This window comes from Mesoplodon mirus (assembly GCF_964341445.2).
Source record: "Mesoplodon mirus genome assembly, chromosome: 5".
NCBI lineage: Eukaryota > Metazoa > Chordata > Mammalia > Artiodactyla > Ziphiidae > Mesoplodon > Mesoplodon mirus.
This window is the reverse complement of record NC_138980.1, coordinates 121,710,845-121,734,444: the sequence shown is the minus strand read 5'-3', so window position 1 is coordinate 121,734,444 and position 23,600 is coordinate 121,710,845. Positions and strand designations below refer to the sequence as shown.

The 23,600-nt window shown below is 40.2% G+C and overlaps 1 protein-coding gene across 3 annotated transcripts in view; it reads right to left on the bottom strand.

The window, feature by feature from the left end:
- The window catches only part of ARSB (arylsulfatase B), a 194,663-nt gene that overhangs the window by 70,915 nt on the left and 100,148 nt on the right, over nucleotides 1-23,600 (bottom strand). For all 3 annotated transcript variants that reach the window (XM_082620315.1, XM_082620316.1, XM_082620314.1), the window contains exon 6: nucleotides 7,935-8,005. In XM_082620315.1, coding sequence (XP_082476441.1) covers nucleotides 7,935-8,005 — 71 coding nt within the window. The remainder of the gene's footprint in view (nucleotides 1-7,934; nucleotides 8,006-23,600) is intronic.

The following is a 23,600-nucleotide window of genomic DNA, read 5'->3' as shown; positions in this document are numbered from 1 at the left end:
CATGCTCACTACTAAAAAATAAAACTGCAGAAATACATAACATAAAAAGTGCAGACACTGCACCTCCGATCCAACAGCCAGGATTTAGGCTGTTAGTTATTGTTTGGACATACTTACAGGTGATAGCTATAACTGTCTCCAATTTATAGGTGATGAAACAGATAACTCAAAGAACTTATCCAGGGCTTCCCTGGTGGCGCAGTGGTTGAGAGTCCGCCTGCCGATGCAGGGGACACGGGTTCGTGCCCCGGTCCGGGAAGATCCCACATGCCACGGAGCGGCTGGGCCCGTGAGCCATGGCCGCTGAGCCTGCGCGTCCGGAGCCTGTGCTCCGCAACGGGAGAGGCCACAGCAGTGAGAGGCCCGCGTACCGCAAAAAAAAAAAAAAAAAGAACTTATCCACCGGCTCACAGGAAATAAGTCAAAGCTGGAATTCAAATTCAGGTCTTTCTGACACCCCGGAACTCTGTATGTTCCATTAGGCTACACTGCCCTATCCCCACACCCTGCTCCCTCACCCCACCACCATCCGCAGAAGTAATTACTACAAGGCACCAACCGGGTTTCCTTAACTAGCTTTACAAAGAGAAGCTGCCGTCATCCACAGCGTCAGGTTACATGTGAAATAGCAAGGTTAGTGCCACAAGGAGATCTGTTTTCCCAGCCTCGTTTAAATGTATAGTCCTCCACCAACATGCTGTTATTCGAGTGAGATGATTATACTTTTCCATCAAAACCAGTGTAGAACAGAAAGCAAAGAGACCCCTGAAGTCAGCAGATCATATCTGGTATGTGAGGCCTGGACCTGGAGAGCCCCGAGTTCCAGGTCTGTTATCTCTTAGTTGTTTGTGACCTGGTGCCTCAGTTTCTCCATCTGGATTGTAAAGCGGGTGGCTGAACTGACTGCCAATGTGCCTTCTAGCGGCTGGAATGATGGGCAATCTCACTGACAGCTGGTGGGCCTCAGGTATCGCATCTAACTTCTAAAATTCTGCTCAACATCTCATTTCAGGCTGAAAGACAGAAAGTGATCCTGTGTTGTGACTTCTCAAATATGCCCAGAAAGAAATGAACATGCTTTGAAAATAATGTATAAGGTTATTGTTCTTGCTAGAGTTATTCTAATTAAATGAGTGGATGATAACGAACTTAAATGACTAGTGTATTAGCACTCATTCTTTCAGCATGTCTACATCTCCTATACATAAGGCATCGAGAGAGCTATACTGATGAAACCTTGCCCTCCATGAATATAAATAACTACAGTATGAAGAAGCAAGAGTCTCAGGATGCTCTGGAGAAACTCAAGGGACTCTAGTTTGGAAGGATCAGGCAGGGCTCCATGGAGCAGTAGGGATGTGACCTGGGCCCCCGAGAAGGGTCAGAGAAGCAGAGGAAGATGGCGGAGGGCATTGCAATGGTGCTGAGGGGTTGCTTCGGTGGAAAGACAGAGGTTGTAAGAGGCAGGCTAAGGAGTCTGCCTGTGGCTGTAGGCAGTTGGTAACCACTGACAGCCATCAAGCAGGGAAGTGAGGGGCTGTGTTTGTGTTCTTTCCCAACAAAACCTAAAGCCTACGTGATTTCCAGTACGTACAACTGTACCTAGCACGTCGTGGGCAGGCAGTATCTCCTGAATGAATCATCTCAGAAATGGCAACCTAAGGTCAGGGAATGGATTTGAATTTGCTCTTAAGAGGAAACACGGAGCAGTGCCAAGCATGCAAACCTGGACGACTCTTGGATCTCGAGTATGGATCTGGCAATTTCAGCACAGAAAATGCATGCGTGAGAGAGGGGAGGGAGCAAAGACTGTTCTTTCACCCTGTAATCACGAGCAGAAATAACATCCCATTATAACCTTTAAAGAGAAGAGGCCCTTTCAATGAAATAGTAACAATGCTGTACAGAATCACTTTGAAGACTTGGCCTTTGGTGTGGAAAATGCTAACATCTGTCAGGGCCCTTCATCTCTAATCAAGCTTCTGCCAGCAGAGTCTAAGTGCTTTCTATGTGTGCATGTGTGTAGGGTATCGACGTACACGTTACACAATTGGGCAGACGTGAGAATTCTGACGATTCACAGAACGCCACGTCTGACTTCCAAGGTGAGTTGTGCTCACAGATGGAGGTGGTAGCATCTTTACCTCAGAACGGCCCAGGTCAAGCCTGGGGCCTGTAAGATGAGTATATATATTTTCTCTAAGGCAAACTAATGCCTTTGAAGTCATTTCTCCTCCTGGTTTGAGGCAGGCTGACTAGAACCGAGGGGAGCCACAGAGCTTGGAGCTGGAGTGCCTCAGAACCAGGCTGAGCGGAATTCACACCTGTAGGACCTCGGAGCCTAATCTGGGATCACAGCTGCTCCCCACCACGTTGGATGTTTTCAGGCTTTCCCATTACATCAGCTTAAACGGTACCACCCCCTTCCCTCAGGCTCCCGCCCAGGTTTCCTCCACGGCCCACTCTGTACTGCTGAAGAAAGACACTGAGTCAGGTCAGCCTGCTAGAAATGCGGCGGGGCGGGGGTGGGGGTGGGGTGTCCACAGGGGGAGAATAAACCTTAGGATCTTAGAAAGGAAGGAAGGAAGAAAAAGATACTATGTGAGAACATGTCCATGCAAGGTCACCTGAGAACAAAGCCTCTGAAGATGAATAAAAAGTTTCCTCAAAGCACACAGGAAAGCAATTACAGCCCACGTGTGTGACACTGGCCATGGGGGCCGGCGGCGGGGGAGATAAAAGTAGAGCCAGATTTGGGGGCACTGAGAGAGCCCGTGACCAATGCAACAATGAAAGGGAGCCTTCCAGGAAGGCAGGGGTGGGAACAGAGCACAAAGAACAGGAAGAAGCAGCAGCGCCCTCAACTCAGAGGGGAAGTCAGGCTGAGCTGGGACTGGGGCAGGGCCTTTGTCAATATGTATTTGTCCATCAAGGAGGTCTCGGGGAAAGGAATGAAGAGAGCAGGGAAAATGCCACATCATCTGATATTTTCAATTAGGGGAAGGGTGAGGGTGGGCATTTATATGCTGAATAAATCATTTCAAATATCTGTATGTGATAATGTTAATTAAAATAAAAAGTAGCTTGTGAGTGTTATTTTTTTTTTAGGCACAAAAGGTAGGACGGGAGTTCAGGGTTTAAGAGGAGAGTGTGAATTGCCATCTGGAGGCACTTTTAGGTTCAAGTCGAAGAGACAATAAAACAGGGACTTTAACCTGTTGATCTGTTCATCATTAACAAATATTTACTGAGAACTTAGTATGACGGTAGGCCTTGTGCTATGCACTGGGAATGTGGCAGTAAATGAAAAGGGTACAGATCCTGTCTTCATGGAGTTTCTATGCTTTTTCTGGATTTTACATTTTACCGTTAATATTTTAAATTGTGGTAAAATATACATAACATGAAATTTACCATCGTAACCACCATAGTTCAGTGGCATTAAGTGCTTTCACATTGTTGTGCTATCACCACCATCCATCTCCAGAAATCTTTTCATCTTGTAAAACTGAAACTCTATACCCACTAAAAAGCAGCAACTCCCATTCCCCTCTCCACCTAATCCCTAGAAACCACTATGTTACTTTTTGTCTCTGAATTTGACTATTCTACGTACCTCCTGTAAGTGGAATCATACAGTATTTGTCTTTTTGTGACTGGCTTATTTCAAGTTTTAACCATGTTGCAGCATATGTTAGAATTTCCTTTCTTTTAAAGGCTGAATAATAATATTCCATTGTATGTATGTCGCACATTTTACTTATCCATTCCTCTGTCAATGGACATTTGGGTGGCTTCCGCCTTTTGGCTATTGTGAATAGCGCTGTTCAAGTCCCTGGTTTCAGTTCTTTGGGGGTATATATCCAGGTATGGAATTGCTGGATCATACGGTAGTTCTGTTTTTAATTTTTTGAGGAATTGCTATACTGTTTCCATAGCAGCTATACCATTTTACATTCCCACTAGCAATGCACAAGGGTTCCAGTTTCTCCACATCCTCATCAATAGTTGTTATTTTCCTTCCTCCATTCCTTCCTTTCTGCCTGTAGCCATTCCAATGGGTAGGATCTATGGTTCTTCGAGACATCTTTATGCTTTATTGTAGAATCTCCTGGTCTACGGGAGATCCTATGACTTCTGGGGTGTGTTTGTGTATGTGTGCGTGTGTGTACACTAGTCTTTTTTGGAAATATTTTTACTATTAGTACCCAAGCCACAACCTACCAAGAGTATGTGGCCATGAAAAAACCCTAACTCCACAAGTAGGAAGGGCCTCTGCGGGTGCCCTCTACTCTTAGAATAAGAGGGAGGTGGTATAGATGTTAAAACCCAAGAGGCCAGATTTTGAGGGATCTGGTCCTACATGGAAGGGAGGGCTTCCCTGGGAAAAGTCTAACATCGATTCCTCTAATTCATGACAGGAGGAGACATTGGTCCACCACTGCCAACAAGACCAGCTAAAGGAGACAGTGCAGGTGAAAAACTGGAATGATGCAGTGATGTTTTAGAATGGGGATCAGAAAGGTGGGCAGGATGTAGTAACAGCAAAATCATATAATATTCACATTACTCTAGTGCTTATAATGTTTCTAACATTATCACGTGTATTCATCTATTTACAGCCATGTCTTTGGCTACACCACTGCTTATTAACACGCGCACCTTTTCCAGCAGGGTGTAAAAGGAGAGAGTGAGGAAGCAGCTTGCTCCCTTGAGATCCTGTGTATACAGAAACCCACAGAATGCTGAAGCTAGAAGGGACCTTAGAGGTCACTTAATTCAGTCTTCACCTCACAGATGAGGAAGTGACGAAGTGGCTTTGGGGAAGGTGGAGGTGGAATATGACTCTCTTCTCCCATAAGTAGGTACACATCATCTGGGAAGTGCTGGAGTTAGAAACCAAAGAACTGTTTCTGTGATAACACAGACTCAATTGTCAATCCTTCATTGATACCCTAGATTGGCTGCTTTCTGATTTTATTCCACAACAGCCTCTAGAACGTAGTCATAAAACATATTCTGTGAATATAACATGCAGACTTGGCTGTCCTACAAATACATATTTTCTTATAGCTGGATTTAATTTTTCCCTCACTAACTAACTGCTCAGAAAAGGAACTGGGCTTGTATCACCATCCTTTGGAGGTACAGGACCCCAAAGACAACTCCCATTTTTCCTAATTCTGCCACACAGTGGTGTGAAATGGATATAAAAACCGGGCAGAAAAGGGCCCCAGTATTGCCCACGCATAAGGAGGAGGTGGCACCTTGCCACCCACAGGTACACACAGTAGGGGACACCCTGTTTTTGTGAACCAACAGTGAATGTGGCTCTTTGTCAATGGCAGGGCCTGACAACGTCCCTCATTACATTCAGGGTTAGAGCAAGAGTCCCCAGGCTGGCAGGAAAGGCCAACAGGAAGGCCTGGAGTGGACTCCTAGGAAGGGGGAAGGAGCAGCAGGCAGCCAGAAAGTGTCTCTGACTTTGTGACAGCGCCAAAGGGTCCCAGTGAAGTCCAGCAATTGACATGCGGGAAACCAAGTGGAAGAAAAGTGAAGGGACTTGCTCAGGACCATACTGTCTACGAGGGGCAAGGCAAAGACAGTTCTCTCTTCTGATTTCCATGCCCCAATTCTTACACCGGTGAAACTTTCTGCCTGTGCTATTCCTTTGCTAGAGGCACTTGAGGGCACGCAAAAAATCACAGCAGGTTATGCGGCAAGCAGCACTGTGGTCGGGTCACATGGGTGTATAGTTTTCAAGCTCCCATTTCTGATGCCATGACAAAATGCAGCTTAGTGAGTGAAGGGGGCTTAAGGCTTTTCACTTGTAGATGGAACTTAGTGGATGAGGACAGCTTAAAACCACTGTAATGTGGGCAGCATATTCAGCACATCCCTGGAGGTTATGCTGGGCTTTGCAGTGCATTAAATTACGCAGAAGCTGTAAAAACCGTGCCTGCCTCGCTTCTGGCCACCCTGAGGGATTCTGATATGACTGGCTCCTGTTTAGCAATCACTTCTGCAGTGAGCCGGTTACAGACTGGAATGTGTCATATCCCTAGGTGTGCTGGGGCAGAGAAAAGTTTAAACGATGGACGTAGCTCCACAGTAACTAATCATAGGTCTATGATCCTCTCACACAGCTGATCAAATCATTTCCAAGCATTTTCTAGAACAATTCTTCTAGACCAATAGACATGCAATGCAAATTACACATGTGATTTTAAATTTTCTATTAAGCATATTAAAAAAGGAAAAGGAAACATGAAATTGCGATCAATATATTTAAAGTCAATATATCCAAAGTATTGTCACTTCAACAAGTAATAAACTTATATATGTTTTATATTTTTCATACTCAGTCTTCAAAATCGGATGTGCGCATACCCACAGCACATCTTGATCCACAATTAGCCATATTTCAAGTGCTCAGTAGTCACACAGGGCTCGTGGCTACCCTATCGGACATATTACTACCCTTGCCTCTCTCACTGACGTCTGTTTACTCCAATAAAAATAGAAATTTCTCTATCCTGTAGCCATTCCTACCTATCTCAGGGCACTTTCCTTTCCACGTCTAGTGATTCTAGGTGGTCTTTATTCCATTTCAACTCTCCTCCAACTGTCCATTCAGTCATTAAGTAATCATCACTGAGTACCTACCAAGTGCCGGGTGTTTGTGTTAACTTATGAGGATGTAAAGATAAATATGACATAGACCCTGATATCGGGAGCTCTCGGCTTAGTGGGAAATGCAGGCACATACAGGAGAATTTGGTGAACACTATACAGAGATACATACGAAGGGTGCACAGAGGAAGGAGCACTGCTTCTTCCAGGGCTTCTGGAAAGCATTCACAGAGGTGGGACATTTGCGCTGGGTTTTAAGGGATGAGGAAAAATTGTGGAGAGGCAGGGAAAGGTGTTTCAGGCATAAGGAAAATTATGTTCAAGACATAAGTATGACGATCTGCATGCTTGGAAATGGCAAGTGGCTAGCAGGGCAAGAAGATGGCAAGGAGGGCCTGGAGTGAGGTTGGCGAGGTGAGCTGGACCTCAGATGCCCGAAGACACACTCAGAATTACTGGGGGTCATTCTCCAGAAGGGGGAATCTTAAGGCAGGTTATAACACAGATTGGAGAGGATAAAAGAGTAAGAAGAGCCTGAATGGTGGGGTAGCAGTATGTCTAAAAGGAGGGGATGTGAGCACTCAAGTGAATGCAGGGAGTATAAGAGCACTGTTTTCTGCAGACAGTCCCACGATGAGGCCTTATGATGGAACCTGGGCAAAGGGCCTAATAGTTAAGGTTTTCCAGGCCCAAACTCATGACGTAGGGGCATCAGGGCCACTAGCGTGGTATTTATATAGGACTATTCCAACCTGTGGGGATGTGAAAGCACCACATGGCCTCTTTCCCTGCAGGAATTAATAGGGTTCCCTATGGGTTAATGTCGGTAGTAGGCAGAATCAAGCTAAATTGCAGCCTTGCCAGGGACATCATGGGTTTATGAGACTCAGCAGGTCTGGGCAGCACCTGACCAGCCTGATCAGATGATGTGGTGGCTTATTTGACCTTGAGTTTTCTAGAAGGAGGCTCTGACACTCTCAGGTAAGAACAGGGCAACAACAGCATGACATTTACAGTTAGAAGGAGGCTCAGAGATCCCATGGGTTCTCCTTTTATAGATGGGAGAACTGAGTCATGGAGAGGGAAATGGCTTATAAGGTCATGTAAGCCATTCAGCAGCATTCACCCTTTGTGGCGCCAAAGCCACAGTGAGATTGGTACAACAGGTGCCATGGAGAACTGTTTACCTTTATAGCAAACTCAAGTGGAGAAAGAGAATTAGGCTAGAGAGACACTAGGTAATAAAACTGTCTTTGTGAACCAACAGTATTTAAATTAGTAGCAATAAACAAGGTACTCACATGGTGAGACATCCACGAAGTTTGGATCGATATTGTGCAGCAGCTCCATTCTGGGGGACGGGCTTCCTTCACTAGAAAAGAGATTTTTAGAAAATGTTAATTTCCTCTCTCAAATGGGTATCAATGATTGTAATACTTCCTTTTCTCACATTTACAGGAAATAACAAACCTGCCAGTTAACAACTTGGTCATGAATTCAGAGGCCTCCACAATGTGTGGTTGTGCATCTTCAAGTAGTCTTCACTTGTCTATATTGTCACAGTGACTGAATGTTTACATAACAACTTCAAGGTCAAGCATGTGACAATTAAAAAATGAGTCCTGTGACCCTTTGCAATAAATAATCTGGCTGTACTTAAACATGACCATTCGTTACAGCAGTGAAATGAGAACTCAAGTCATCCAGTGTAGACTTCATGCTGAACACTCACAGGGAAATGAAGAAAGAGCATCTGCCAAGATGGCAGCGCCCGTATCACAGATGCAACATGCCTTTTAAATATTAGCCTGCATGAGAAAAACGAATGTCTTCCACATCTAAATTTACAACGTGAAACTTGTATGTAATACAAATACATGTGAAATAGTTATACTTCTTTAAGATTTTTAAAAATTGTATGTGCAAATACAATCACAACCTACATTACTGTTGAAAAGAACCTGGAGATCAGTTAGTCCAATGCCTTCATGTTACAAATGAGAAAGGCCCATAGTAAGTTACTGGCCAAACAATGGGTAGTGGGTGTTTTTTAAAAATTGGGAGCATAAACACCACCAGATGTATGCTGGGTGTGCATGAGGCACCCATGTCATTTTGCTAGTATAGACTCAGCCTTATGGAAGAAGTTGTTAGATATAATTTCAATCGTTGGACTACTTGATAATCCAATAAAAGGTTGCAAAGGACCGTTAACACCATAGGATTTGTCCACATAGGAATAACCAATAAGTCCCTGAAAATAAGAGGACATGTTTTCAGGGGGTTCAATGTCCACACCCCAAACTCACAGCTAGTTGTCTATAGCAGTGGCTTGGGATTTCAAGGACCCATAAATTTTCAAAAAATCTGGACTGTGATTGGCAACATTGTATTTGCCAAGTACGGAAATGTTAAAACAAAATTCATGAATTAAAAACAAAACCAAAAAACTTTCAACTACCATTACCATAAAATAAAGGCAATTTTAATAGCAACAAAAGGTAGGATGAATACAATCTCAGAATAAGTGACAGTCCTTTAAAGTGAATATGTTTAACTTTAGAATTCTAAAAGATTTCCTTTTTCCTCTCTATTCCATAAAACCCACTAACTAGAGAGTGAGAGGGAAATATGCAGGGATGCCTCTAGGCCTGGGGGCAGCACTATGGGGGGGCAATATTTCCCTGGATTCCTCATTTTCTTCCTGAGACATTTAACTAACTACCTGTATACCATGAGACTGTCAACTGGTCCAAAATGACAGGAACTAGGGTTTGATCCTGGAAGCTCTGAATGCAAGTAGGGATGATGAGCAAAGAAAATGGTGAATGTGAGAAAATATTAACAGAATGATGATGATGGTGTCTAATTTGTGGGGTTAAAAACAAGCAAACAGAGCTAAAATCTGGATGATAAAAATAGCAAGTAAGTCAGGAGGGGAAATCAGAATGAAAGCATTTTAAAGTCTTTGTATTGTTTGGAAGAGGGTAAAGCTGTTCATTAAATTTAGCTTTAGCTAAGTAAAATTTGCTTGTTAAAATTTTAAGGTAACTTAAAAACAAAGATAGGACTTTCCTGGACCACGGAAGAACAAAACAAAATTCGTTCAATCTAAAAAAAGGCAAGAAAGAAGGAGGAACCCCCAAATTTCTCATCTTTAAAAGCAGAGCTCACTGGAATACCCCCAAAGTATTAGGCATGGTTAAATAAAACATATTTTTCTAATAACTTTTAAAGAAAGTTTATCTGTATATCATTCATTTATTTCATTTTTTCATTATTCAGAAGAGCCACAGATATTGCAAAATAAGGGAACTTAATAAGATGAGATGAATTTTGAACACTAAAGGTTGTGAGTAATCCCAGTGATGAATTATTTGCTGGGAAAAGTCATCACAGGCAGAATCATCATGATACAAATCATGATGAATAAAACAAAAGCCAACCAACCTTCCTAAGTATGCTGTGATGCTACTTTTTAAAATGTACGAATCAGAATATTTTGACAAGGATGTGGTTGGAGATATATGCCAAGGAAATACAATAGAAGACAAGTGATTAAAACAATAACCAAACACCCTAGGGGCTCCAAGTTATTAAATAAATCAAGAAAACCAAATGTACATTTAAGGGAACTGAATAAAGTATCATAAATCTTGGGTTACTCCCCATCAAAATGTTAAAAGTTATTAAAATCCCTAGACAAGGTCATGTACCAATTCCCTGGAACTAGCCCTTTGGAAAGAGATGGATTTTAGAAATATTTCCAGGTGAATTTTTTTTAAAGAGGCATACATACATGGGAAGGGAAGATGGTAGTAATGGAAATATGGAAAAATATACACCAAACTGTTAGCTGGGATAGGGGGATGGGTGGGGTGAGACTACAAAAGACTTTTATTTTCTACAGTGCTTTACAACTAGCATGCATTATTATTGTAATCAGGAAAATTTAAAGCTTTTTTAAAGTATAGAACTTGTGAAAATTTCTATGCTTCCATAAAGACATTAAAAAGTATAACAAAGGGAAAACTCAGATATTTTACAGAGTTTGGGAGTTAAAAGACAGGAAAACTATCCAGAACTACAAGGTAGTTCTGCAGTATTTAAATGCATTAGTTGATTTTTGGAATTTAATTGCATGCTACCCACGTACGTGCTATCACATACTGATAATAACTGATGATGTAATTTCCCTCTGAGGAGTGTAGAAATTTTCCTGTATGTTTAAGATCAGGCTTGCCTTTAGCAAGAACAGTAATGGTTTTAGGGTCACTGGGTTCTCATGTCTCACCACTTACGTCGCTTCTTTTCATTTTGGTAAAGGGTTCAGAGCCCCAGTGCCTGCGATGGAGGGAATAAGAGGAAAGAGAGAGAGATGTTAGGGAGAAAGGAGGGAGGGAGAAAAGGGAGATGAGGAGGAAGGAGGAAAGAAGGGAGAAGAGACTGTGGGTTTCCTTTAATAGTTACACACCAAGTTAGCAGAGACTCACTAAAGCACTTAAACGCGCACACACACTACACACATCAACTCCACGTGGCGAATTTCAGTGGAGACAAAGGCACAGTATAGTGATGCTGGAACAGAGAAGTGGACCCAAGTCACCTGGAGAAGAACATGTGCAGAATAAGGCTGGTGGGAGGGATGGGGAGGGTGTGGGATGAAATGAGAGATCGCAAAGACCCGCTCCGCAAAGCTTCATAACTTTGCCTAGGGAATACTTCAGAGTATTTAAAGTGATTCTGCAAAGACCAGTTACGGGTAGAGAGGCACTGGTCATTACAAGGTGAGGCCCATTGTTGGTGAGGGGAATCCTTCAGGCCCAAAAGACACACCCAGGAAGAGCACCCCCGACTCAGCTCAGCTCCCACCATCTGTAGGAATTCAATTTCCCCAGAACTGAGAAACTGGACACCAATACTGGGACACTGGTACTCTGGTTATTGGGAAGGAATATCTACCACTGGATTAATAAACACTCTTTTTTTTTAATATATTAAAAGAAAGTTCAGTAAGTAGCCACATATTTTCCAGTGCAGTTTAAAAACAGTCTTCCCTTAAGAACTCACAGGGGCTTCCCTGGTGGCACAGTGGTTGAGAATCCGCCTGTCAATGCAGGGGACACGGGTTCGAGCCCTGGTCCGGGAAGATCTCACATGCCGCGAAGCAACTAAGCCCATGCGCCACAACTACTGAGCCTGCGTGCTCAACTACTGAGCACATGTGCTGCAACTACTAAAGCCTGCCTGCCCGTGCTCCACAACAAGAGAAGCCACCGCAATGAGAAGTCTGCGCACTGCAACAAAGATTAGCCCCCGCTCGCCACAACTAGAGAAAGCCCGTGCGCAGCAATGAAGACCGAATGCAGCCATAAGTAAACGAACAAACAAATAAATAAAATGTCCTTAAAAAAAAAAAAAAGAACTCACAAACCATTGGCCACTTAAATTTGAGTAGTCTCTAATAATCATATACAACATCACATTCCTGTACCTGGAGGGGAAAATGCTTGATCATTTTTTTTCTTTTCCTGTATCTTTTTAGGGCAAACCTTCCCTACTGTTGCTGTACTCCCGTTCCTTCCCCACACCTCTGCAAACTTTTGTCATCAATAATTTCCACTTGCTTATGCATGTTCCTCTACCTTTATGTCAAAAACTAAATAAATAAATTTTATTTTTAACTATCTTTTCTTCTTTTCACCATTAAATGTCCCCCAAACAGTATGTTTACATCAGTTATTCTCTTTGTCTCACATTAGAATCACTTGAGGAACTTCTAAAATACAGATGCTGTACCTCATACCAGAACCATCACTGGGGGTGGAACCCAGGTGTCAATATTTTTTTTGAACTCCCAGATGATTTCAACATTCAGCCAAGGTTGAGAACCACTGACCTGGAGCAGTGCTTCTCAAAATTTAGATCACTTGGGGATCTCATTAAACTGTGGATTCTGATTTACAGAGACCGGGGGGTGAGGGGAGCCCAGGAATCTACATTTTTAACAGGTTCCCAAGTGATACTGATGTTGCTGGTCTGAAGACCACACTTTGAGTAGCAAGATGGGGAAATCTAGAGTCTTCTTACCTCAGATCTGAACTCTTCTGGAGTTTCCTAAATCAGAAACTCATTTAGATTAGAGCTAATTTTAGAGCAATGATTCTCAACCTTGGCTACACAATGCCATCACCTGGGGAGCTTTAAAAAATACTGATGCTTGAGTTCCACCATAAGAGAGTGACCTCATTGATCTACGTTCAGCCTAGGCATAAAGATTTATAAAAGTACCCAAGCTGATTTCTGTCAAATTAGCTTCACTGAAATATAACTTACCAACTATACAATTCATAATGTTTTCAAGGTGTATCTATTTTATAGCATGGATCAGTACTTAATTCCTTTATATGGCTGAATAATATGTTATTGTATGTATGTATCACATTTTCTTTATCTACTCATCTGATGGACATTTGAGTTGTTTCTACATTTTTCGGCTATTATGAATATTTATGTATAAGTTTTTGTATGGACATTTGTTTTCATTTCTCTTGGGTATATATCTAGGAGTAGACTTGCTACATCATATGGTAACTTTATATTTAAATTTTTAAGGACCTGCTAATTTTACACTCCAACCAGCTATGTATGTGTATTCCAATTTCCCCACATCCTCTTATTAGTGACGATTACGGATGTCTATCTTTTTTATTATAGCCACCCTAGCTGATACAAAGTGGTAATCTCATTGTGGTTTTGATTTACATTTTCCTTTTCATGTGCATATTGACCATGTGTATAACTTCTTTGGAGGAATGTCTATTCAGATCCTTTGCTCATTTTAAAAGTGGGCTATTTGTCTTTTTATAATTGAGTTGCAAGAATTCTTAATATATTCTGCATGCAAATCCTGTATCAGATACATGATTTGTTAATATTTTCTCTGATTCTGTGGGTTGTTTTTTGCTTTCTTAATAGTATCATTTGCAGAAAAATAGTTTAAAATTTTGGTTTAGTACAGCTTAACTATTTTTTCTTTTGTTGCTTTTGGTATTTTATCTAAGAAATAACTGCCTAATGCAAAGTCATAGAGATTTACTCTTATGCTTTCTTCTAAGATTGCTATGCTTTTAGCTCTTACATTTACGTCTATGATCCGTTTAAAGTTAATTTTTGTGTATTCTGTGAGGTAGGAATCCAATTGCATTCTTTTGCATGTGAATATCTAGTTATCCCAGTAACATTTACTGAAAAGATTCTTCTTCCCAATTGAACTATCTTGGCATCCTTGTCAAAAATGCAGCTGATTCTCCAAATTTAAAAATGGGCAGAAGAACTGAATAGACATTTGTCCAAAGAGGAAATGCAGATGGCCAACAAGCACATTAAAAGATACTCAACATCACTAATCATCAAGGAAATGCAAATCAAAACCACAATGAGATAACACTTCACACCTCTCAAAATGGCTATCATTGAAAAGAACACAAATCGAATGTTGGTGAGGATGTGAAGAAAAGGGAACCCTCATACACTTTTGGTGGGAATGTAAATTGGTGCAGCCACTGTGGAAAACAGTATGGAGGTTTCTCAAAAAACTAAACGTGGAAGTACCATATGACCCAGAAATTCCATTCCTGGATATATATTAAAAAAAAACTAATTCAAAAAGATACATACACCCAATGTTGACAGCAGCAAGTAACCACCAACAGATGAATGGATAAAGAACATGTGGTGTGTATATATGTAATGGAATACTATTCGGCCCTAAAAAAGAATGCCACTTTGCCATTTGCAACAACATGGATGGACTTGGAGGGTATTATGCTAAGTGAAAAAAGTCAGACAGAGAAAGACAAACACTGTATGATATCACTTCTATATGGAATCTTTAAAAAATGCAACACTTCAGCAAGCAGTGTTGGGAAAGCTGGACAGCTGCATGTAAATCAATGAAGTTAGAACACACCCTCACTTCATACACAAAAATAAACTCAAAATGGCTTAAAGATTTAAATATAAGACATGACACCATAAAACTCCCAGAAGAGAATATAGGCAAAACATTTTCTGACATAAATCGTACCAATCTTTTCTTAGGTCAGTCTCCCAAGGCAATAAAAATAGGAACAAATGGGACCTAGTCAAACTTATAAGCATTTGCACAGCAAAGGAAACCATCAGCAAAATGAAAAGACAACCGACGTTATGGGAGAAACTATTTGCAAATGATGCAACCAACAAGGGCTTAATTTCCAAAATATACAAACTCAATATATAATTCAATAACAAAAAACCAAACAACCCAATCAAAAAATGGCGCAAGACCTAAATAGACATTTCTCCACAGAAGACATACAAATGGTCAATAGGCATATGAAGATGCTCAACTTTGCTAGTTATCAGAGAAATACAAATCAAAACCACAATGAGGCATCACATCACAGTGGTCAGAATAGCCATCATTAAAAAGTCTACAAATAATAAATGCTGGAGAGGGTGTGGAGAAAAGGGAACCCTCCTACACTGTTGGTTAGAATGTAAATTGGTGCAGCCACTATGGAAAACAGTACGGAGGTTCCTTAAAAAACTAAAAACAGAGTTGCCATGTGATCCAGCAATCCCACTCCTGGGCATATATCCTGAAAAGATGAAAACTCTGATTCGAAAAGATAGCAGTCCAATGTTCATAGCAGCACTATTTACAATAGCCAAGACATAGAAGCAACCTAAATGTCCACTGATGGATGAATGGGTAAAGAAGATGTGGTATACATATCATATTTATATAATGTGGCATATATACAGACACATATATATATTTCACAATAGAATATTACTCAGCCATAAAAAAGATAATGCCATTTGCAGCAACATGGATGGACCTAGAGATTATCATACTAAGTGAAGTAAGACAGAGAAAGACAAATATCTGATATCACTTATATGTGGAATCTAAAAAATTATACAAATGAATCTATATACAAAACAGAAACAGACTCACAGACATTTGTAGAAAACAAATTTATGGTTACCAAAGGGGAAATATGTAGGAAGGGATCAATTAGGGGTTTCGGATTATCAGATACAAACTACTATATATAAAATAGATAAATAATAAGGTCCTACTGTATAGCACAGGGAACTACATGCAATATCTTGTAATGACCTATAATGGAAAATAATCTAAAAAAGAAAATCTATCTATCTATAGATAGATATATAACTGAATCACTTTGCTGTACACCAAAAACTAACACAACATTGTAAATCAACTATACTTCAATTAAAAAAAAATACAACAAACTAGTGAATATAACAAAAAAGGAGTGGACTGACAAATATAGAGAACAAACTAGCAGCTACCAGTGGGGAGAGGGAAGCGGGGAGGGGCAATATAGGGGTAGGGGATTAAGAGGTACAAACTATTATGTATAAAATATGCTATAAGGATATATTGTACAACAATATATAGCCAATATTTTATAATGACCATAAATGGAGCATAACCTTTAAAAATTGTGAGTCACTATAGTATACACTTGTAACTTACATAATACTGTACAGCAGCTGTACTTCAATAACAAACACACACAAATGCAGCTGATTCTAACACACAGCTTGGGATGAGGATTGCTAATTTCAAGCCTTGCTATATAAGGTCACCATATTTGATTGTACGTTCTAAATTCTTGATTTTTTTTTCTGTAGAGCAAAAGATGGGTGCTAAGCTTTTAGGGTGCTTATGTAATGAGTCCATATATAACGATAATGACTTCCTCTTGAAAGGAAGTCAGTGTGCCAGAAAATACCTTAAGAAATCTATTGACAACTTCCTACATTCACTTTCTTTATATGTCCCTGTATAAGTACCTTGAACACGAACTTTTAGCAGATGATACAATTTCTTCCTCAAAGGTGTGTGTACAAAAGTGAGCTGGAGGGGAAAAAAGTGTGTTTTCTATATTCATAACACTTTTCAGCAATATCAACTTTGTGATCATCACAATCTTGTAGAATAAATAGTGGCCTCATGAAGCTCATAAAATGTTCATGGGATTGATTATTGCTATATTATAGTGTGTTAACTTTTATCTTCTACATGTATCTATGTATTTACAGGTAATGCTACAATTATTGTGGAATTTCATGATTCTTTTGTATATCATACTGTTCCAAAGTTTCATTTCCACACAACTGAAGCACTAGAAAGTGGACAATGTCAAGTGCTTCAACAGTTTATGGTCTTTTTTCCCACCAATTCCAAAGGCCTCACTCTCTAACATGCAGCCCTGCGCTGTCTTTAAGAGCATAACCTTTCAGGGTCTGCTTCTCAACTCCACAAGGTTATATAAACTTGAGCCTTGTTTTTCTCTCTAGCAGAAGGTGGATAAAAAACACCTACATACAGTGTTGTTATGAGAATTAAATGGGGAAACATATGTAAAGTGCTTGGGCTATATACTAAGTGCTAAATAAGCTGATAGCTTAAAAACAATGACAACACCTTTTGTTGCAAAATTTGGATCCTGACTCTGTAAACATGGAAAGAATATAATCACGGATACAAGACTATAACCTAGATACAGATACAAGAATAATATGTAGATAAAATGGAACATTAATATTCCTATCCATCCCTCTTGCTGGCAAGAGTTCCCCTTATGAAATACACTGGTGTAGCTATAACTTTAATTTCCAAGATGTATTACGATATTCTCTTCCATGTGAGGGTCTCTTTTTAGAAAAGTATCAGTGCCAAATACAGCCAAGTCACACAGTCCACTCACGAACTGCACATAAAAAAGATACATTGCAATCTGTTATCTATGAATTTCCCCTATTTTTTGGATTAAGCATATGGTATAGTTTAGCTGTGTGAGCAATATTCTCTTCATTAGACTGTTGATTCCACTTGCAAAATGTCAATCTCTAAATAATGACTGATGATGTTCCTGGAAAATGATTTTTCAATAATCACACAGGTTCATGAAGTGCCCTGGTTTTATTATGGCAACGTAATGGGTGTTTTAATTAGGGCAAAAGTCTGGGCTGCAGGCTGATAGGAAGGAAGCAGAGCCCTCTAATCCGCTTCTTTAACGTAGGCGCCTAGGGGACTGTTCAGAGACCCTTCCTCCCTGCAATGTTCACTACCCGCCCTGGCATACATTAATGGTCATGGCAGTAAGAACCATGATGGTAAGAATTATGCAACAAAAAAGAACTGTAAGATGTTCACATTGACCACTTAATGCAGAGACCTACCTCTAAACCGGTGAAATGGGCTTGTCTCATGCACGTTCATAACAACCAAACTGGAGTAATAAGCAGGGGGGGAAGAGTGTTTGTTTTGGCCAAGATAGTTAGAATAATAGTAGCTAGAATTTAGAGAGCATTTATTATGTACCACACACCATTTCAAATGTTTTGCATGTACTATCTCACTTAATCCTCGACATTATGACATAGACACACCTTGGCACAGAGCAGTTGAGTGACTTCCAAGATAACCTGTTTGAGCAGGTGACAGAATTGGGTTTGGAACTCAGGCAAACTCCTGAATTCCCCACTCCTAACCAGTATGCTAAACTGCCTCCTTGGTCAAATGTAGACATGGGGGGCTTCCCTGGTGGCGCAGTGGTTGAGGGTCCGCCTGCCGATGCAGGGGACGCAGGTTCGTGCCCCGGTCCGGGAACATCCCACATGCCGCGGAGTGGCTGGGCTGGTGAGCCATGGCCGCTGAGCCTGTGCGTCCAGAGCCTGTGCTCCACAACGGGAGAGGCCACAACAGTGAGAGGCCCGCGTACCGCAAAAAAAAAAAAAAAAAAAAAAAATGTAGACATGGCCTCAGTATATTTTTAAATGTATAATGTTTCCATTCATTCAGCTTATTTTTCTTTTTTTTTCAAAATTATTTATTTTTGGCTACATTGGGTCTTCATTGCTGCGAATGGGTTTTCTCTAGTTGCAGCAAGTGGGGGCTACTCTTGGTTGCAGTGCGTGGGCTTCTCATTGTGGTGGCTTCTTTTTGTTGCAGAGCATGGGCTCTAGGCGCACAGGCTTCAGTAGTTGTGGCGTGCAGCCTCAGTAGTTGTGGCTCACAGGCTCTAGAGCGCAGGCTCAGTAGTTGTGGTGCACAGGCTTAGTTGCTCCGCGGCATGTGGGATCTTCCCAGACAAGGGCTTGAACCCGTATGCCCTGCTTTGGCGGGCGGATTCTTAACCACTGCGCCACCAGGGAAGTCCCCGTTCAGCTTATTTTTAAGGCTGAATTAACAAGTATCTCTATTCACTTCAAATGCCTCTATTAACAAAAGAGTTAATCATTTTTCTCCATTCTCTTCTCTTAAAGACTTACATAAAATGATACATAGTTAATTGTCCCTGATGCCATTTCAGTATTCAATTTTAATTTACCCAAATTTCACGTTTTCTGGGTTAGTTTTTTTTTTTTAAAAAGGGGGCAAGGATGCACTGATCAGTAACTAGTTTCCAATATGCTATAAATATTTTCTAAAAGTCTACAGTTTCAGACACTGAGATCACAGCACTGTCCATTTATAAATAGAGTTTCCAGTTTTTGACTTTCATTTTCCAACTAGTTGAAGGGTGGGGCAGTAAAACATTCCCCATAAATAAATGAAGTACTATGATACTCCGCACTTCTTTTACCACTAGCTGCTGACCATCTGTCATGAAAAAAGACACACCCTGGAAGGCAGTATCAAATTTTTAGAAACAGAAGTAGCCATGGCAATGGTTCCTGAGATGAAATTTTGAAAAAAAAGTTACTGACTAAAAACTTCAAGAAACACCCACAGAGTAACATCCACCCTGTTTACCTTTTGTAAGCATCATCATCATCATCATCCTTATCATCTTCCCCTCATGCTACTGAGTTGCTACAATGTTCCAGGCACTGTGCTAAGTGTCTCATACATATTCTTTCAGTACATCTTCACACAAGTGCCTAGAGGTGGGCAGCACTAATGTTACATTCTACGCATGAGGAAACTGATACTTAAGAGTTGTAAAGTAACTTTCCCAAGATCATACAAGTAATAAAGGGAAGAGACCGGATTTGAACTAGATCTAACCACAGACTTCACATTTTCAACCATTACACTAGTGAAATTCCCCACAGGACTTATTTTCTTTGTTATGTGGGTGAAGGTGATACTGGGTTTGTGTGAATTCCATGCTCCTTCAAAAGTCATTTTAACATGCAAACATTACCATGAATAAAGTGTTTAGCCACGGAAATTATAAACTTTTGACTAAATTTGGTGAGGAAATATGTAACTTAAATTGATCTGATGTAAGAATTTTATATGAGGAGAGAAATTTTTCATGTACATTTTTATTAAGGAATCATTAAATGTTTAAAGTAGGCTGCTTGAGAAATATGTAATATTATTAACAACTGAATCATGCCCTTATTACAATCTTTTCCTATTCATTACTAAAAAATAATTGGTAGAACTTCTGGGTTAGTATCAGGGCAAATCAGCAGAACCTAATGTGCCTTTTTTCCAATTTCCATTATAATATCTGTGAAGAATTACAAAATGATGAAAACTGGCAACAGTGTTGGAAACTAAAGAGAAGACCAGATGCCAAAGTCTTGAGGGGATTTTCACTAATGTCAATGCTGAAGAGATTAACAACATATTCTTGGATTCTAACGTAAGAATCAAAACCCAGTCCGAAAGAAAATCGAAAAAGATGGATTCACTTTGTCTACCTCTAGCTATAGAACTCAGGAGCCGCACTAAACCAAAAGTGGGCAGTGATCTCCTCTTAGCTGTCTTCCAGAGGTAGCCCATCATGTCTTTCCTCTCTTACTGCCAGTTTCTTCCCTCTCTATGTCCCTCCAGACAGCAAACACCAGACCAACCTGGGAGGAAACAAAAGAAACTAGATAGATGTGTCACATCCGAGAATGTGATACAGCCAGACAGAAAATGTCTGAAACAACCCTCAGAGCACTATATAACTATGGACATAGTGTAGAAGCTCTTTTGTCAAAAAGGGTGAAGTAGGGAATCAAAAAAATAACATCATTTCTTAAACATTTTTTTAAAATTGAATATAGTTGATTTACAATATCATGTTAGTTTCAGGTATACAGCACAGTGATTCAGCCATATATATATATATATATATATATATATATATATATATATATATATATATATATATTCCAGTTCAGATTCTTTTCCCTTATAGGTTAGTACAAAATATTGTGTATAGTTCCCTGTGCTATACAGTAGGAAACATTTTGCTTTAACTTAAAATATATATGTATATTTACTTGACTGCAGTGACTACACAAATAGACTTTGAATGCAGGGCTACTGGTTGGTGTTCCCTACCATCTTTATTTCATAAGCCATTTTTATAATACTCCATCTCCAGTTTCTAGTGCTGTTTTTCTTACACTGGAGCAAAAGCTGAAGAACATGTGAATTTCCAGATTTCCATAGAATAATGGTGGCCATCTACATTTGAATCTCTCCACCCGCTTCCCTTAAAAAATGTACTGAAAAGGAAAGAAAGTAAAGTCACCCAACACCCAAGCCTACAACATAAGCAGGAGAGAAAACATATTTAAACCTGGATGGACATGAGGAAATAACCATCTAAGACCTGAAGGGTCAGTGCCAGTGCGCACCCTAGGGAAGAGTCAGGCTGCGATCATGCCAAAAAGGGTGCAGGGTACAAGAGGGGAAGGGACTCAGATCATATCTGATTAAATAAACCCAGAAAGAGGGCCCCACCCTGAGTGACCAAAGATCTGGTACCTGGTGGACTGGATGACTGGCTACCGGGGAGTCATAAGGAAGTGGCTTGGAAAATGTGCAGGATCAGAGTGGCAGTCTCAGGCAGGTGCCAATTCTGAGAGAGGCAGTTGAAGAACAGGTGTCTTCTGGAAGATGGATGGTAAAGGGAAAGGAGGCCGAGGCAAAAGATCATGGTCCTCCTGTAATGACACAGTATCTATCATAGAATCATAAGAAGGTGGACCAGAAAGAAGGTGGCAGCATTTACTAAAGAAACTGTACTTCACTGGAGCAACATAAGAAGGGGCTCTTGAACTAAGAAATAAATTAAACTATCCAAACCCCACCCCCACAGATCACCTGCTATTGTGAGTCCAGGAAAAGCTAACACACACAAACATGACAAAAAGAGCTCAGCATCTAAACAAAATTACCATAGAAATTTTAAAAAATAGCAAATGAGAATTCAAAATTTTGACAAATGAAAATATTCTCCCATATGGAAAAAAAGTCACAAAGCAGAAGAAAACATTTACATAATATTTCAACATGAATTAAATATAACTAAATCAGCAAATGTTGATATTAAAAAAGTTACCATGAATCAAACATTTAAAAACTCAGACACCAAACTAGGGGAAGAAACTGAAAGAGAAAACAAAATCTCAGAAATGAAGGGTCATTATATATAACTAAAAGTATATGAAAGCATATAGAGAATGAAAATGAAAAGAGAGAAGCTAATTAATTCAAAATAAGGGAAAAAAAGAAGTAAAAATGATCAGAAAGGAACTGAAAGAAGCAAAAGATATGCAAACAAGGTTCAATAATATCTGTAATTGGAGTCCCTGAAAAAGAAACACAATAGAATGTCAATTTAAATCTATAATTAAAATAAACCCTGAAATAAAAGACCTGAGTGTACCCTACTGTGCATCTGGGAACCTGACCCAGTTTGGTCACTCTTGAGACATATCTAGTGAAAAAGTCTTAGACTTTAAATAATAGTAGTGATAATAAAAATCTTTCAGACCTCCAGAAACCTGGTCTGGGAAGATCCCACGTGCCGGGGAGCAACTAAGCCTGTGTGCCACAACTACTGAGCCTGCACTCTAGAGCCTGCGAGCCACAACTACTGAAGCCCAGGCACCTAGAGTCCGTGTTCTGCAACAAAAGAAGCCACCACAATGAGAAGCCCGCACAGTGCAACGAAGATTAGCCCCCGCTCACCGCAACTAGAGAAAGCCCGTGTGCAGCAATGAAGACCCAACGCAGCCAAAAATAAATAAATAAAGTAAATAAATGTATAAAAAAAAAAGAAAGAAGATCAGGGTAACATTAAATTTATCAACAGCAACATACAAAACAAGTATACAATGGGGTAACATTTTCTAGAAACTCAAGGAAGGGAAAGTATGAGACAAGGATTTTATATCAGTTTAACTGCTTTGCTATTATCAAAATTGTAGGAATGTTTTTTTTTTTTGCGGTACGCGGGCCTCTCACTGTTGTGGCCTCTCCCGTTGCAGAGCACAGGCTCCGGATGCACAGGCTCAGCGGCCATGGCTCACCAGCCCAGCCACTCCGTGGCATGTGGGATCTTCCCGGACCGGGGCACGAACCCGTGTCCCCTGCATCGGCAGGCGGACTCTCAACCACTGCGCCACCAGGGAAGCCCCGGAATGTTTTTAATATACGGGCAAAAATCCAAAGAATCCTGAGAAATCTATTAAAGAATGAATTCCTCCAACTAAGAGATAATTGAGAACATTTAGAAATGGACAAGTGGTTAGCACAGAATATATTACTATAGATCTGACAAAAACAAACTTGTGGACAAGGATAGAAGAACAGCATTATATATTATATGATCTGACAAAGTAGAAATAACAGAACTAAAAATAAAACTGAAAGAGAAAGGCAAGAGAAAGGGTAAAATTGAATAAGTTGTTGATTTCCTTGTAGGTAATAAGTGGGAGTCGAAGATGACATTTAAAGCTGACAAACCAAAGAGCAGAACCTAAAAGGGGACTAGAGAATTATATAAAGATATTAGTATAATGATGACACTAGAATAAACTACACGTTGTTCTAAATATTAAAAGAACCAATATAAGATCAAAGATAAAAAATAAATATAACAATACAATGAAGCTAAGAATAAAAATTATAGCAATATATA